At 45.0% G+C, this 17,088-nt stretch overlaps 1 protein-coding gene across 1 annotated transcript in view; it reads left to right on the forward strand.

Annotated features, from left to right (window-relative positions):
• LOC108503355 (transcription factor COE2-like) overlaps positions 1-17,088 on the forward strand; it is an 84,123-nt gene that overhangs the window by 44,215 nt on the left and 22,820 nt on the right. Inside the window, exons 2-5 of the mRNA XM_017827271.1 lie at positions 9,713-9,830; positions 11,598-11,728; positions 12,448-12,574; positions 13,351-13,438. Of these exons, the coding sequence (XP_017682760.1) occupies positions 9,713-9,830; positions 11,598-11,728; positions 12,448-12,574; positions 13,351-13,438 (464 nt within the window). The remainder of the gene's footprint in view (positions 1-9,712; positions 9,831-11,597; positions 11,729-12,447; positions 12,575-13,350; positions 13,439-17,088) is intronic.

A 17,088-nucleotide genomic window follows, 5' to 3' on the forward strand; every position in this document is an offset into this window, starting at 1 on the left:
GTATCTACATTTAGTATGTATATTTAGTATATATTATACAATTAGTATCTACATTTAGTATATATATTATACAAATATAATATTCACTGCTCCCCTTGGTAAAACTTCGTGGTGAAATCCAGGAGAACATTTGAAAATCCTTTGTCATCCAGAGCCTTCAAAAGCCCCCGATGGAAAGCAGGACTGTCCTTGTTCTCATCATTATTGTGTCTTCCCTGGGTCACATCCCTGCTACAAATTGGATTTTATCTCATGGAGGGATGGGTGGTTTTCCTGTAGACCCACCAGGCTTGACAAGGCAAGGTGACATCTGTAGGTCTGGCAATTCATGTTTCACTGCTTCATGTTTCTTGTTCACTTGCATCAGCTTCCTCATTTATTAAATGAAGTTAAAGCTCCACAAGAGTTGACAGAGTTGCTTAAAACTTTCCACCAAAAACATGTTTTCACAGACAAGTGATTTTTATATTTTATTTTTAATGGTGATGAAAAATTCGCAGGAGGTAAATTTTTATTTAAAAAAAAAAAAAGAGTTCAACTTTTAAGAGGAATCCTGCCAAACAAAAGCTCAAAAAAATTAAAGAAATGTAGGCAAAAAAAATAAATAAGTAAGAGTTATTAATTTCTTTTTTTATTTGGAGCAGGAAGGAATTTAAAGAAAAAATCCTGACCAACTCAATTTTTTTCACTTGTAGTTTAAAGAGGCTGCAGTGACTTCTTCATTCTGTGTTTTCTAGAGATGATAAGACAGGAGGAAAAAAAAGAGGTGCTCATTGTTAGGAAATTCAGACTGATTTTTTTATTTCGAGTGGCAGTTTCCAGAAAGAAAAAAAACACCAATTAGTTTTCATCTGCCAAGAACGAAAAAAAAAAAATAAAAAAATCTGGAGAGCAAAGGAAAACCCATTTTACAGCATGTAAACACATCTTGTTGGCTCTTGGAGCTGATTGTGGAATGGAATGAAACCTAAACACAGGCTGGTTTTGGGGGGGGTTTGTTGTGAGTTTGTAAAAAAATCGTGCTCCTGATCAGCACCTGGGGACTGGAGGCACTGCCAGGTCACACAGAATATTGGTTGTCGCAGCCAAAATAGAAATTCTGGGTCCAAACACACCTGGACACTGGGGCAATTCAGCTCTGATTTCAAGCTCGTGCTGGCTCTTCCCAAAAACCCCTCTGTTTAAATCCCAGATTTCCGTCAGGTGCTGAACTGCAGGAGTTTGGATCCGATTTTTCGGGGCAGGATCTGTAACATCAGCCCTGTTCTCTCTGTGTCACCTCTGGGCCTCCACACCCAAATGCAGATGGAGCAGAGCCCCAACAGCCTCAGATTTCCAGGGAAACACGACAGGGAAGCTGAGCTGAGTCCTGCAGCCCCACCTGGATGGGGCTGGAATTCCATGGAATTCCTCCATTCCTTGCCACATCCACCTGGTGTTGCCTGCACGGGAGAAAGTGTGGCCTTGCTTTTGATCTCTGGACCAAAATCAGCACTTTAGGAGAGGAAAAGGAGCTGGGACAGACTCTTCCTCTGGCTTCTCTGCCTTGGAACAAGCCAAGGTGGGAAAAGCTGAGCCAAGTGAACCTCCGTGGTTCTGTTTCTCAGGGATAACTTCAACTCCTCCCACACTCCCAGTCTCCAGGAGCTCATCCCCTCGGAGTTTCAGTGTGAGAATTCCGGCTCAGACCCCCAAATTAACCGAGATCAGGCAAAACCACCGAGTTTAATTTACTTTCTATCAAAACCAAAAATGTCCTTGCATGGGACCTTTTTTCCGGGTCGCAAAAATGAACCCCCTGAGCCAAAGTGCAGAATTCCTGAGGTTTGGATTCCTCATTCAGGCCCGTCCAAAGCTGGACACGGGGCTCCACGAGCTTTGTTCTGGGCTGCAGAGGTCAGTGAGGATAAAAAAAGGCACAAAAAAGCGGCTTGATTGCTAAAATTTGACACTCTGGGACTCGCAGAGCTCCCCGTTCCAAGGGAAATCAGCCGTGATGAACAGGAAAGACAATAAGCAAAGACAGCTTGTTTTCTGTCTGCCTCCTTGTTTCTAAGGATAGAAGGATGACTTCCCTGGATACAACCAAAGTTAAGAGTGTTCTTGAATGCTCCAGTGTCTTCTGCACCCTTTTCTTTTTTTTTCTTTTTAATTGATTTTTTTTTTTTAATTTGTTGCGTTTTCGGGTTTTAAATTTTGGCAAATTTTTTTTTGTGCCTGCTTCTCGTGGCCTGTCATCAACCCCCAAAGTCAGAAGTGGAGGGGAAAAAAAAAAAAAAGATTCTTTTAAAGGATTAAGGGTCTGTTTGCACAGCAATTTTCATTTTAATCGTTAAGGTTTACATCAGGTGAAATCATTAATGTGCAGAATTGTTTATTAGGTTTGAAAGGACAGTTGTTCCCTGACCAGCACAGGAACTTGTGAGAGAGAAAAATCAAGGTGAAAAAGCACAGGGCAGTAGGTGCTTGATTTGTGTTATGATTTCATTCCTTATGTTTCAGTCTTGGGCCAGATCTAAAACCTCCACTGATTTTTTTTGGTAATAAATTAGTTGTACAGCTGTTATCATTAAGGCCCCCCTTTTCCAGGCTTTTCCAGGCACTTCACTTGCCTTCTGCAAACAGACTTTTGCAGTGATGCTCAGCTGGGGATGTTTTAATTCCTACCTGTGCTCTTCTGCACAACCAAATATTTTCATTTTCAATGGAGTAGAGCTCGTCAGATCTCCAGGAGACACCAAGATATTCTTTTTTTAAATTATTTTAATGATTATTAAACAAAACAGAAGAGAGAATCCTCACTTCAAAGTTCTCATTTAAATTACTACTCAAACCTGGAGCTGAAAAGGTCTCACCAAAATCCTTTTTTTTTTTATTTTTGCTCTTTGGAGCTTGAATGAAAGCCCAAAACTCAGGCTTTGTTGTCGAGCCCCAAAATATGAATAAGAGCCATGGAAATAAGTGCTGTACAATGCATCCTAGTGAGTTCTTCCAGCATGGAAGAATGGTTACTCACGGCTGGAAAAGTGTCAAGTTAATGCTTCTGATTAGAGATGGGTGTGAAGCTGCACAGTTTGGGCTTGGTTTGGCTCATCCCCAATTTTCCAAGGCCCTGGGATCCGGTCTCTGAGCCCGGCCCAAGCCTCCCTTGTAGATACAGGACAAGATCTCCATATTTTATGGCACAGTTGCAGTACATTCAGCTGAATTAAATGTTAGATTTCACTTCTATCACAGTCATTTTAAAAAAAAAAAAAAAAAGGAAAAAGGGGAGTGGGGAGAAAAAGGGGAGGAAAGGTTACATTAACACTGCACTGCAAATTTAATCCAGCTCCAGATGCCTGAAGAAGTTGGGTTTTTTTAGTATAATTCTTTTAGTTTGGAGAGCAACACCAGCTCCTCGAAATTTGCTCTGATATTAAGTAGAGCTTCAAAGATACCAGGAAAATCTCTTACCTTTCTTTTTATTTGTTTTTTTTTTTTTTTTAACCAAATACAAATATTTTTCTGCTGTTGAAAAACATGTTTTACCTCAGAAGTGAAGGAATGCGTGATCATTATTTTAGTGGGTTTTTTCCTCCTGTGGCAACATAATTTTATTGTGAATCACTGCTTCAATGCCAGTGGGTAAAGAAAGGAAAAGAAATCTTTCTAGAACTATTTCCATGGTTATTTTCATGGCATGGCTGCCCAAACCCCACAGAGATCCAGTAATATGAACATATTGTGAATTCAGCTGGAGCAAATATTATTATTTATCAATTAGAATATTTTCAAGTGAAACCTTTTAGTGGAAAAAGGGGACAAAAGGCATCCTAAAATCACCTTTCCCAACACACTGCTGACTGTTTGAGTTCAGCTACTCTGCAAATCTGAGTTTACACAGGGAAATTTAGTCGGTGCTGTATTCTCGGGGAAGGATTCTCCCAGGAGTGGAATTTAAAAAAAAAAAAAGAAATATTAAAATTGATGATGAGGATTTCTCCTGGAGAACTTGACTGAAGCCCAGTGACACTTAATGGTAACGATAATAATGGGGCCAATAATTCCGGGGGATTAAGATGAGGCACTTCAGCTGAAATGCTTCAGCTGAGAGCTGGTGATCACACCCCCCCCACCCCTGCTGAGTGGGAATTCTGCTTCCTCCAGCAACGCCGGGATTAAACAGCCCCTGGCAGAACGTCGGTGCTAACACTGGTCAGCTCTGAACCAACACGCTTTTGTAGGAACAAAAAGAGAAAGGTCAGTAATTGCCCTCTGTTTTCAGCAGAAAACATGACATGGAATGTTTCCTGGCAGGTACAGCCCCCCCTCTGGATGCTCCGGGGGGGGAAGAGAAAGGAAAAATAACAAGGTGTATCCCCGGGGAGGTTTCCTTCCTGACCTCCGAGCGCTCGGCTCAGTTCATCATCGGGCACGTGAGCAAAGCTGGCTGGGGCTGGGAATTCACCCAGCTCTGCTCTGCCACGGAGCACCGAGGGCTCTGTGTCATCCAGGGGATGGAAGATGATTAAGAGGGGTGGGGGGAGACCGGGAGAAAGGAATGTGGGCTGGGAGAACCAAAAAGGGGCAGCGGGAATAAAACAGAACCGGCCCGAATCGAAATCCCTTTCGGAATGATGGGGAAGGAACGGGCCAGAGCCCCAGATTTGGGCATGGATAGGGATCACTGAGCTGTTAGAGGTGAATACTGCATGGACTGATCATCGTGGGAGACTAATTTCCCAGGTATAGATCCCAAAATACACGCAGCTGGGATCAGCAGGGCCTGGGCTGGGGGGCAAATTTCTTCATCAGGTGGTGACTGACCCAACAGAAGGTGCTGTTATGTTAGATTCTGTGTGAGGAAGGGAAGGACTGACTCAACTGTGAGAGAAAAAAGTCTTAAGGAGCTAAATTTGCTCAGATCTGCAGCCCAAATAGCCACTGGGAGAGTGAGCTCCCAGAGCTGTGCCTCATCCATTAAAAACAAACCAGGGAGGAGATCCACTGTGTCCCATCCTGCCAGGAGAAAGGAGGGTGCATCTGTACCATTGTACCCCACTGATTCCTTGTTGGATCCAACATCCTGGTGTAACCACAGTACAAGAGAATAAAAGTGCCATTGGAGCAGCTGCAGGAATGGTCCTTGAGGTGAGAGGGGCTGGGCAAGAGCTGGGCTCCAGTACTTCAGTGACATGCACTGAGAAGGGCTGGAGCTGCTGTCTGAAAAGATCCTCAGGTAGGTCAGGATGGGAAAGGGGAATTTTTGAAGCTGCTGTTAAATATAAAGAGACTAGGAAGGAATTTAGGCTGTAAACCAGAAATGCCCCAAGCCCCAGGACGAGGAGGCTTTAAAACAAGAGGAGTGACAGAGGCAAAAGCTCCAAATGGTGGAGAATGACTTTCTAAAAGCAGCTCCATGGTTTGGGTGTCTGTGACAGCAGGAGACAAGGTGGGGGTGACCCAGGATCTGTCTCCTGCCCTGTGTCCCAGGAACTTTGGAGACCCCAGCCTGCAATGAAGGCCACGTGCACACTTTGTCCTGTTGGCAGAGGGCTCAGGGGTCTCAGGGAGGATTTCCCAAAGAATTCAATGGAAGTTTGGAGCAGAGAGAGGCTCTGCTGGCATTTTCCACGTTGTTTATCTTATTCCTAATCCAACTATGAAGCAAACACATCATATCCAGGCTCTACTCCTGAATTACTCCCTCAACCAAAAAGCCTGTTGACATCAATGGCAGCCCTGTCCAAGTGCAGGCCTGACATCTTTCCTTCCACTCAGCTGGAAAATAATAATAATAATGATGATCATTTTTTTAATCCTCATAGTAGTTTTTTGGGGGTTTGTTTTGTTTTGTTTTTTAAAGTTAAAATAACATGGTGCTGCGACTGGAGAGTTACAAGGGAAAGTGCATCAGGAATGTAATATTGTTTCCAGATGTACAATGTCATAAAGAATTTTTTCCACACTTGGAATGGTAACAGGAATTTTTTGAGAGAGATCATTTACACAGTGATGAGATATGTTACATGTAAGTCAATGCCTGTATGCCTGGAATGTTTGCACCATATGTCTAAATAGGTGTCTGTGACTGATACAGCTTTAAAATACACGGGGAGGTGTATTTATTTGCATATCTGGGATCTGAAGAGGAGCACCCATTAGAATATGGAAATACTGTGACAGTGTGTAGGTGGGGGAGGGAAATTTGCAATATCCAGGTGAAGGTTTGGAAAGAAATCCAACCCCCTGAGCTGTGCAGGGAGGTGAAGGAGGGGCAGGGCAGCTCAGAGAGCCCCAGTTTAATGTGCTAAGGGTGGTTTGTCTGCGTGTCACGGGGGGTGAACCCTCCTCGAGGGTTCTGAGCAGGGGTTGCCTCACCCAAATCCACCTGGGAGACACAATAACGGGGAGATCCAGCACAGGCATTTCTCCAGGGCTGCTGGGGGAGCGTTGCTTTGGGTCTGTGGCTGCTGAGAGCAGGACCCTGCAGGTTGGCAGAGAGAACTTCGGGGCTGCTGAGAACACACGTGGAGCCCTGGAAGTGCCTCTGTGCTCCTGGAGATGGGACCTGGGTTTGGAAGGACGCAGGAACAGCACATTGCCCTCTCTGCCTCTTGCTTGGTTGTCCTCTGAAACTCCAGCAGAGCTGTTTGACCCAGGTGGCACAAAATCTTCAGTCTTTGTGCTGTTCGTGTCCAAATTTGGCTGCAATGACCAGAGTCCATGGCCTACCTGACATGTTTTGTTGTTCTCAGATCATTCCCTTAGGGTTAACTTTTCCATTAACCACGGATTTTAGAGAAAAGACCCTCAACTGAATAGGCAAAGGCGCCAAATTTTCATACACAGGCAGTGGTGCCACCAGAGCAGGAAAGGAAAAACCCACCAAAGCCGTTTGCCAGCGATTTGCTGCGGGCAAAAGTGAGAATTTAAGTCTCCAGGGGAGTTTGCACATCACCTTTCATCGGCACTAAACACAGGGACCTTAAAACAAGGGGCTTGGACTGTTTTACGACGTTGGGAGAACAAGTGTTATTGATAAATACGTGTTCAGAAGGGTATTGGCAAAAATGCACAGAAATGGTTAACAAGGTAATGGTAAGAAACGTTGACCTTGATTTGTTTAGCTAAGATGTAAAGATTTTTGAAGGTCAAAGGTGTTCTTGTGTAGTGTTTTGGAGTCTAACTGTGTCTGACCCTCTAACATTAAGCTGCTGTGGCCTGCAGTTTTGAAGAGTGAAGCAAACCAGGGGGAAAGAGGGAAGGGGGAGAGAACAGGAAATGGAGTGAGGTGTTTCAGGAAGTTGTCAGGAGTTGACTGATTGATTCCAGATGGAAGGGGTCACCCTTCATGACCCAGGAAATACTCACTGGGGGAAAGCAGTTGGCTTGTGAGAGGGAAGGGCCTGGGAGTTAGAGACCATAGTGGAATGCACATTCCTCTTCCTTTTATCCATAAAACATTGTTTTTTAATCTTCAGTATGAAACTATTGTGTCTTGATCTCCACCAGGCAAGAGGGAATGGCTGGAGCAAAGTGAAGAAGTTCAGCCCTTTTTGTGCCCACAATCTCACAGCTCTCACTCCCCACCACTGGTGATGAGTTGGGTAGAGGTGTTGTGGCCATGACAAAGGGCTCTGCTGGATTTCAGCAGGACCTTGGAGAGGACTGCAAAGAAGAGCCAAAACTTTGGGTTCAGATCTCTGAACTTTGCACTCATCCTGTCCCTGTGATGTTCCAAGTGGCTCTGAGCCTCCTGTGAGGAGTGGGAGAGGTGAATCCAAATGGAGCCACACGTGGGCAGAGGGCTGGAAGTGCATCTTCCATTCCTGCTGGATGCTCAGCACTTGTCTTCTGGACTGCTCAGGCTCTGGGGATCTCTACATCTCTTACCAAAATATGGGTCTTGTGTTTTGCACAACATTTACACCCAAATGATTATTCAGACACCGATCTCTGCTCTCTGTGAGCAGGGACAGGACCCTGGAATGGCTGGAGCTCTGTCAGGGCTGGTTTAGGAGGGACAGTAGGGAAAGTTTCTTCCCCCAGAGGGTGGTTGGGCACTGAACAGGCTCCCCAGGGTTTGGTCACAGCCCCAAGGCTGCCAGAGCTCCAGGAGTGTTTGGACAACACTCCGAGGCACAGGGTGGGATTTTGGGGTGTCTGTGCAGGGCCAGGAGCGGGATGGACGATCCTTGGGGGTCCCTTCCAGCTCAGGATGTTCTATAATTCTATTCTACATGTGTACACTCAGGGTCTGCCTGTATTCTCAGTCTCTCATCCTGAGAGCGTGTGGGTGTGTATTTATCACACAGAACCTCGTGTGGGTGAGTTCAGACCCCTGTATATTACACAGGGTAACTGTATAGATGCGATCACTTTTTATTTACATTTGGTTACAATTTAAACACTTGTCGTAAATATTTCAGACACTGGAATAATTCAGGGCTATTCCCTTGTTGCCACAGCGCTGGCCAGTGAGAGATTAAAATTTATTTCCATTGTTTAAGGGAAAATAATGAAGTGCATCTGAGTGGGCTCAGCGATGTCATGCGGGAAACGTTCCCTTTGGACAGAGACACACTCCACCCTAATGTGCAATGAGGAAATCAGTTGGCACACAAAAGCAACACATTTTGTGACAAGAATGCTTGAGAAGTATAAGAGTACAGCATGACAAGAGCCTTTTGGAATGAATTAAAGTTGTCTCGAGAAAGAAAGTGTTCTTCAAGCTCTCACAATCCCGGGGAGGGCAAGGTTTCTCCTCTGTATGCTGAATAGAGTTTTATCAGCAACTGGAGCCTGACCTTCTCTTACCTGGACTATGACAGCTGTCTCTGAAAATCCATGAACTCATCCAGGGTTTGATTTTCCATAGCTCTGACTTTCTCTAGGTGTGTGGTGGCATAAGCTGATTTACACCATTAAGCTGATTTACACCAACTGCTGGTCCAAACTTGAATGTTTCAATAAGATGCATCTTCTTTCAGGAGCTGAACCACGGTTTGTTCACATTTCCTAAAAGTTTGTGGTTTAAGGGTGCACTATATATTTCTGGATCGATGGGGATTTAGAGCTTTGGATATTGTAAAAACTAAAGTGGGCTTAATTAGCATATACAGTTACTTCCTGTAAGAATTCAAACACTACTGGAGCTCAGTCGTGGGGGCTGAGGCTTAAAAACTGCTGCTTGAGTTGGAGTCCTCGGGCTCAGATGATTTTCAGGAGGCACTGATATGTCAGCAGCAGGTTTTAGTTGGTTTTCATGGAGCTGCAGGCAGTGGAGCCTCGTCTCCAGGCAGATGCAGGTCCATTTGCATGAGTGTGCCAGAAGCAGATGGCTGGGAGCCTGCAGGAGGATCCCAGGGCACATTGCTGGGCTGCTCTGAGCCTGCCCCGTGCCTGGTGTACACAGCCCTCTCTGCCATCAGCAATGCCACAATGCACCTCAGCAACTGAATTTAGGGCCATCTGCAGTGGCTGGTTCATTATACAGCCAGGCCTTTATATGGCCCTCAGGATGCTGTGTTAAATGGAATTAATGCCCAGAATGAAGGCTGAAAATATTTCCTCCCCTTCCTGCCAGGGAGTAAAACCCTGCAGGACGTGGTGCTGTTTCACACACGGAGCAGGGCTTTGGCCAAACTGAATAATTAACGCTTAAGAAGGCAAATCTCGAAGCAAATTGTTTACCTGCCTCCTTTTCCTTCCCTCTCTCAACCTCCAGGTTGTGCTATCAACAACAGTGAACGTTGATGGGCACGTGCTGGCAGTGTCTGACAACATGTTTGTTCACAACAACTCCAAGCACGGACGGAGAGCGAGGAGACTTGACCCCTCAGAAGGTGGGATGTTTGTCTGGAGAGCAGAGCACGAATGAATGCAAAAACATCTCCCCCATTCTTCAGCTTCTATTTGTTTTGAGGAGGGAAGGGGAGCCAAGGGGGAACTGCAGACCCTCAGGGGGTCTGGAGAAGAAAGAGGCAGGAAAACAGTGTCTGTGCATGCAAAATATGCTCCTCTTCACATCTGAGAGACTGGCTCCCCCTCCCCCTCCAATTTATTAATTAGTATGTGCTGCAAAGATGAAAACCACAGAAAACACCGAGCACCATCGAAATTTCAGCCTTCTCATTCAGCTGGGATAGATTTGATTTCAGGCAAATTAGGCAACATGACATCTTAGTTAAACAGAGCCGCTGCAGCCCAAGATGTGTATGAAAAAGTGTCACTGGTTCCCTTAAACAAACTCTGCACGGAGCAGAACGATGCACAGAGGGAGCTGACACTAATTGATGGGAGTTTGTTTGGCTAAGCCAGGCTCATGGCCTGCTGCAGGATGGGTTGGGGACTGTATTAAAGCAATTACAAACCCTCGTATCTGCTAAGCCTCAAAAAAAAAATGCCCCTCCTCTCCCTCTCCCTCTCCCTGTACGTTCATTCCTGACACATTCCACCTCCCTCACGCTCCAAATTACTGGAAAATGCTATCTTGTGTCTGCTTCTCCCTCCCCTGCAGCCAGGGAAAGTGAGAAGAGCTGGTGATGTTAGTAGAAAAGACAAGCAAGGATATTATTTCATTATAATGTTTTGCTGCCCCACTTCTTAACTGTGCCCTGTATCAACCTAAAAGAAGAATTAATGAACTGGAAGAAAATGATTGAATCAGTAAAGAATTCAGAGTGGTGTTAATTCTCCCCCAGCGGGCAGTGAAATGGTAGAAGGAAAATCCCAGGATTCCTAGCCTAGGAAGCCATCCAGTTTTTCCTTGACTGATTGGATGTGATTGACTGGCTGTTCAAAGGAGTCTCATGTTTTTGGAGCACTGCCAAAGTTCCCCTCCACCTCTGACCCTGTCAACATTGGGAATGGAGTGATGGATTGACTTTGGTTATGGCCTGGAAACCATATTGGGTTCCTGATGGGATGTATAGTCCAGAGGCCTTGAACATATGGAAGAGAGAAGGGAAAAAAAATCTACTCTATAAAATCAAGAAAACGATTAGAAATTGTCTCCTGATAGGAATTGGAGGAGACATTTGATAATCCCATATCCTTTTTCACCCATTCATAAATTTAACAAACCTGACTCTGCCTTTTTTGTTTTTTCCACAGGGTTTGTTTTTGTGGGATCACATGTTAATGAGTGGGTGCTGGGTTGGTTTTTTTTTTTTTCTTAAACAGCCTCTGCACAATCATTTAAGCATTTCATTTTTACACACACTACAGTTGGCCTATTAGGCTTTAATGACACCATGTTAAGTGCCAGTAATGAATAGGCAAGTAATTAACAGTTGCAAGGCAGAAAACACGCTTTTATTCATTTATTTATTTATTTATTATTTATTTGCTGGGGTTTGTGGAAGGGTGAAGCAGCCTCTATGGGTGAATGGTTGGAGAGGACTCGTCCTAGGCCTTTGCCAGCTCTGGGAATTCAGAAATTCCCAGGTGTGGACGGGTGAAGCTGCTCCTGAGGCTCACAGGATTTCACCGTTCCGCTCCAAGGATTTACACCCAGTGTTCCAAACAGCTGTTGGGGGAAAAGGAAAAAAAAAAAACAAACAAAAAGCCCTCCTAAGGTGATGCTCTGCTGTCCTCTGTGTTCTGTTCAGCCACCCCCTGCATCAAAGCCATCAGCCCCAGCGAAGGGTGGACCACGGGCGGGGCCATGGTCATCATCATCGGGGACAACTTCTTCGATGGGCTGCAGGTCGTCTTTGGGACCATGCTGGTGTGGAGTGAGGTGGGTAGAAAAAGCCCTTCCCCGAGGAGGAACAGTGGTGATCCCTGTTCCAGGAGGGGTGGGGTGGAAAGCAGGCCATGCTAATCTGTGTGGGGGGAATTCAGGGAACGTGTTTTCCTTGCTGTGGGATCTCATTGGGGTCAACTGCTCAGCGGGAGCCAGAATGGGACTGGACAATTCTGGGCATCTGGAGACAGGTAAAGGGAGAGAAATAAAGAAAGAATTCCCTCTGGGTCCAGGATAAGCCAGCATTTAACCAACGGGCTTAACAGTACAAGTTTCCTGATGAGATTTCATCCTAAAATGTGTCTTCTTCTCCTGAAGGCAAGGAACTGGAGCAGATGTGTCCCTTTGTGTCTCCTGCACAGGAATAAAGACTTTTAACTCAGGGCTGGGATGGTAGAACCAGGGGTAATGGTTTTAAAATGAAAGAGGGATATAAGGAAGGCATTTTTTTAGGATGAGGGTGGGCAGGCCCTGGCACAGGTTGCCCAGAGAAGCTGTGGCTGCCCCATCCCTGGAAGTGTCCAAGGCCAGGTTGGAGCAACCTGGGCTAGGGGAAGGTGTCCCTGCCCGTGGCAGGGGGTGGCACTGGGTGGGCTTTAAAGGTCATTTCCAACCCAAACCTTTTTTATTACTCTGATATTATTCTGTTATTTGCTCACAAAGTAAAGGGGTGACACAGACACCTGACTGTGCCTCTCCTGGTGCCATTCCAGCTCATCACCCCTCACGCCATCCGAGTCCAGACGCCTCCCCGGCACATTCCCGGCGTGGTCGAAGTGACATTATCCTACAAATCCAAACAGTTCTGCAAAGGTGCACCAGGCAGGTTTATTTACACAGGTAGGTGGCTGATTTTGGCTGGGGGGGGGTCGGAGCTCTCAGCTTTTTATTTTGGTGACTGGTGTCGACAACTCTCAGCTTGGTTTGTGTGTTTATTTTTATTTGTCCTCTTGCTCTTTGAAGGCCACTCGGGCAGTTTGGATGTGATTTTTCCAGATTAAAGCTCATGTTGCCAAAATGTGGGTCTGCCTATCGGATATTGAGTGTGCAGGGACATGGTAAAATTGCTCCACGTTCTGGAAGTCGTTTTATCCAGAACAGTGTTTATTTTACATTCCCCTCTGCCTGGGGAGAGCCTTTCATTTTTAGGATAATCCCAGGGGACCAGGAGAGCATCTTGTACCAAGAGAAGAGCTGAAAACAAATCTGGGGTTTGCTGATTCTTAGGTGGATTATCAACTTATTTAGAGAACATGATATAAGGACATGAAAGGAGAAATCAGGTGGCACCAGGGTGACCAGAAGTGACAGTGATGTCATGCAATGTATGCACTAAAGTTCCTGAAATTATAAACCATGGCTGGAGAATGTTGAGTTCTAAAGGAGGGATTTATCTCTGAGTTGAAGGACTCTCAAATCGTATTCAGAATTCCCAAAAATGGAAGGATTTATCTAATTTTATGTAAGCCTCTTGCTACCCACGATGAAATACACTTTGTGTATTATAAATGTCAATTTTTAAATAATAATTTAACACAGAAAGGATAATGAAGGTCCAAGACATTTTTAATTAAAAATTTGAAGGTAAAAACTTTGCCACCTGTTGAATGAATTAGTTAGAATTTTCCCAAAAGTGGAAAAATTTGAATGGAAATCTGACAGCTCAGGACTTGTAGAAAGAGTCGATGATATGCGAAGATCCTGGTAGTGTTTTATGCCATTTTACATATCTAAATTAGTGTATTTATGTATTTATTCATGCAACTGCCACACCTAGAAACCTGCAGCAAGAATTAAGTCTACAATTAGAGTTATAATTAAGGAAATATAAGGTTTTGTTATAATAGAGACCTAATCCACAGTTAATCAAAAGTACTGAAATTATATCCATTGACTGGAACTGATTTTGAGCCAACTCAAATTGATTAGGACAAATCAAGCCTGTGTGCAAATACCTTTAGATTTCAGCACCTTGCAGGTGCTTTAGAGGAAGAGATATTATTACTTTATCAGGTTTTATCACAGATTTAAATGTAAAATTCTTTTTTTTCTGCTCCTTGAGGCCCTGCCCTCGGTGTCTTCAACACTGAGCTGTTGGTGCCTGTGCTGAAAGAGGGTTAAAATAGAGAAATGTGTCATAAAAATATCTATTCCTCTATGAAAAAAAAAAAAAATCTTATTATTGTTGTAAAGCTGTTTTAAGTGCAAGACTGATCTGTACCATCCAGGGGGGGTGTGAGTCAGGCCAGTGCAGCTCTTTGAGGTGTTAATTTGAGACCTTCCACACAAAAAAAGGACGTGAAGCTGCACACAGGAATCAGCAGGAAAGAAAGTTAAACACCCTCTGCCTGTTTTCCTGCTGTCCCTGGCACAGGGATGTGTGTTCCCATCCTCTGAGGAGTGAGTGGGTGCTCCTGCCATATGTTGAGGAACACCTCAGAGGAGCTGCTGGAGCGAGGGTTGGCCAAACACCTCCCCAGTCTGTCTCTCCAAGAACCTGCAGCTCTCCCACCACGGCAGGCAGAACGAGAAACACAGCTCTGAGGTAGAGCCTCACCTGGGTAACTAATTCCCCCAGGCTGGTGCTGCTAATAGCAATAAAAACAACTTCTAAGCTAGGAAAATAACAGGGTGGCTTTTTTTTTTTACCCCTTCCCTGTGTTATCAGGAAACCACTGTTGGCCCCGTGGACAAAAGCGTTGGGTTTGAAGCCATGGTCAGGCAGGCAGGGCCCTTCTGCTTCCAAGGCCAGTGGATCCTGGCCTGGATCAGGAATAGTGTGGCCAACAGGGGCAGGGAAGTGATTCTTCCTTGGGGAGGCCACCCCTGGAGTGCTGTGCCCAGCTCTGGGCCCTCAGTTTGGGAAGGATGTTGAGGGGCTGGAGCAGGGCCAGAGAAGGGCAACGAGGCTGGGGAAGGGTCTGGAGCACAAGTGCTGTGAGGAGAGGCTGAGGGAGCTGGGGGGGCTCAGCCTGGAGAAGAGGAGGCTCAGGGGAGACCTCCTCACTCTCTGCAACTCCCTGACAGGAGGGGGGAGCCAGGGGGGGTTGGTCTCTTTTCCCAGGCAACCATCAGCAAGACAAGAGGGCTGGGTCTTCAGCTGTGCCAGGGGAGGGTTAGGTTGGAGATTAGGAAGAATTTCTTTGCAGAGAGGGTGCTCAGCCATTGGAATGGGCTGCCCAGGGAAGTGGGGGATTCCCATCCCTGGAGGTTTTTAAGGTGAGACTGGATGTGGCATCAGTGCCATGGGCTGGGAACCACGGTGGGGTTGGATCAAGGGTTGGACTGGATGATCTTGGAGGTCTTTTCCAACCCAGCTGACTCTGTGATTCTCTGATTCTCTATGAATCCATGATTCTATGATTCTGTGAATCCGATTCTATGATCCTAAGGCTTCTTCAGAACTCCCCCAGCTTTCGAACCTCTTGCCCAGTTTCTCTCAGATTTTATCAGAAAGGTTGTGGAGCGTCAAAGGTGCAGTTCCAGCAGGTTTTTGGATGAAATCTCGATTAATCCCTCACTGGAAGAAAGGGTGAAGAGCTCAGCCATGTTATCAGACAGCAGAGAAGTTACCAGCAGGTCAAGCCTCAGGAAACTGGGTTGTTTAAATGGCACTGCCCACAGAGTGCACGTGTGCATCCACAGAAAAATATAAATAGCAAAATATACTCAGTTGGAGCACAGGAGGGCACCTATTTGTTGGGTAGAATGTAGCAGACAAATACATACAAAATACTGAATAGGAAAGTTCAACAGATTTAATAATTCTTGGTAGTGTAGACTTGGGCATTATAGCAAAAATCTGTTTTTATTTTTTTCCGTGATAATTGAAGGTTATTATTTTCTTGATACTTTAAGTGTTAATAACTAGTGTAGCTGCCTCTATAAATGAGAATTTCTCCTCTAAATACCTTCAGCTTGCTCTTGGCCAAACCCTAAGAAATGCAGACATGGAACATCAAGCCCAGGAGACTGAAAAGTGTGAAATCCTGCAAACTAAAAGCAGGGGAAGATGTAATTCTGTCAGAACCAGGAACAGCAGCAAGAACAAACAGCCTCAGTATTATCAGGGTCATGTTGTATCGAGTCCTTCACAATTATCAAGTGCTGAGGTGGAACCTCTGATGAAAAGCACAAAGGGTCAAGTCATGTGAAAAACAGAGAGTGGGTGGCTGTAGGGACTTCAAAGGTATAAGGAGAATAATTATTCATATAAAACCAGACCTCAGAAGGTTTATCAGGGCATCAGAAATGGGCAATCAGTTACAGAAAGACATGTGCTTCTGTTTTACATGTGAGATGTTGCCACAGAAGGATGAAAATTAACCCCTTGCCTGTGGTTGTACAGGAAAAATAGACAGGGAAATAGGTCTTACAGGTTCTAGTCATGTCCTTTAACTGCCAGAACACAACACTCTCCTAAAAGATGGAAACAACAGTGATGCCAGTATTGTATCCATGCCCCCAATATTTAATATACAATCAAATATTTATGCTCAACATGATTATACTTGAGTTCTCTTTTACTTTTTTCTTCTTTAAAGAGTCACAGGAAGACTGTTTGAAGAGGAAAATGATAAACTGTTGAAGAGATGAATATAAAAATTAGGTATCCATTTCAAGGGTAAATCTAAATGCCACAGTGGAGCTGTTATGGGAGCTCATAATGTGTATTTATAATGGGCTCCTGCAAAGTGTGCTGTGCTGGCACTGCTGCAGTTACGGGTCTGTCAGCATTTCCACTCCTCAGGGTTATCACTCAGGGTGCTGCAGCTCAGCCATCAAACTCCTCTCATCGCCAGAACGGGCTGTCTGGACTTTTCCAGAAGGTTCCCAGCTGGAAAACGTCTCTAAGAGCGAAGCCAAGGGGATCCTGCAGGCGTGTAACGATGTCCTGGAGAGAACAGCCAAAACCTGCAGAAATGGCTCGTTAGGTGCTAATGGCAGCTGCTGAACCAACATCAGTGCTTAAGTATATCCTTAAAATACTTGAAATGAGAGATAAAGAGTGCATTTTTAAATCCCCACAGCTAAACTTTCAGTCCCCCTGTGCACCTTGATCCATGAGAACGCAGGTTGCACAGACCCGTCTCGATGTTCTGAATTACTTTTCTCCCATCAGCTGTTCCTACAGCAATAAGGCATTTTTTTTTTTCCTCTGCTGGTAATCTTTCAGTAGCCTCATATTCTGCTTTTAATACTACACAAATTCAAATTCTCTGCTGCTGTAAGTAGTTCCATTATAGTTCCCCTGACTTTAATAACACATCGGTTTACGCCAGCTGAGGGCATGTCTTGCAGGCTTTCATATCTCAGGTTTGATCACAGCTCTGCATTTACCTTGTCACAGGGAT

This window comes from Lepidothrix coronata, unplaced genomic scaffold (genome assembly GCF_001604755.1).
Source record: "Lepidothrix coronata isolate B3197 unplaced genomic scaffold, Lepidothrix_coronata-1.0 Scaffold137, whole genome shotgun sequence".
Classification (NCBI taxonomy): Eukaryota; Metazoa; Chordata; class Aves; order Passeriformes; family Pipridae; genus Lepidothrix; species Lepidothrix coronata.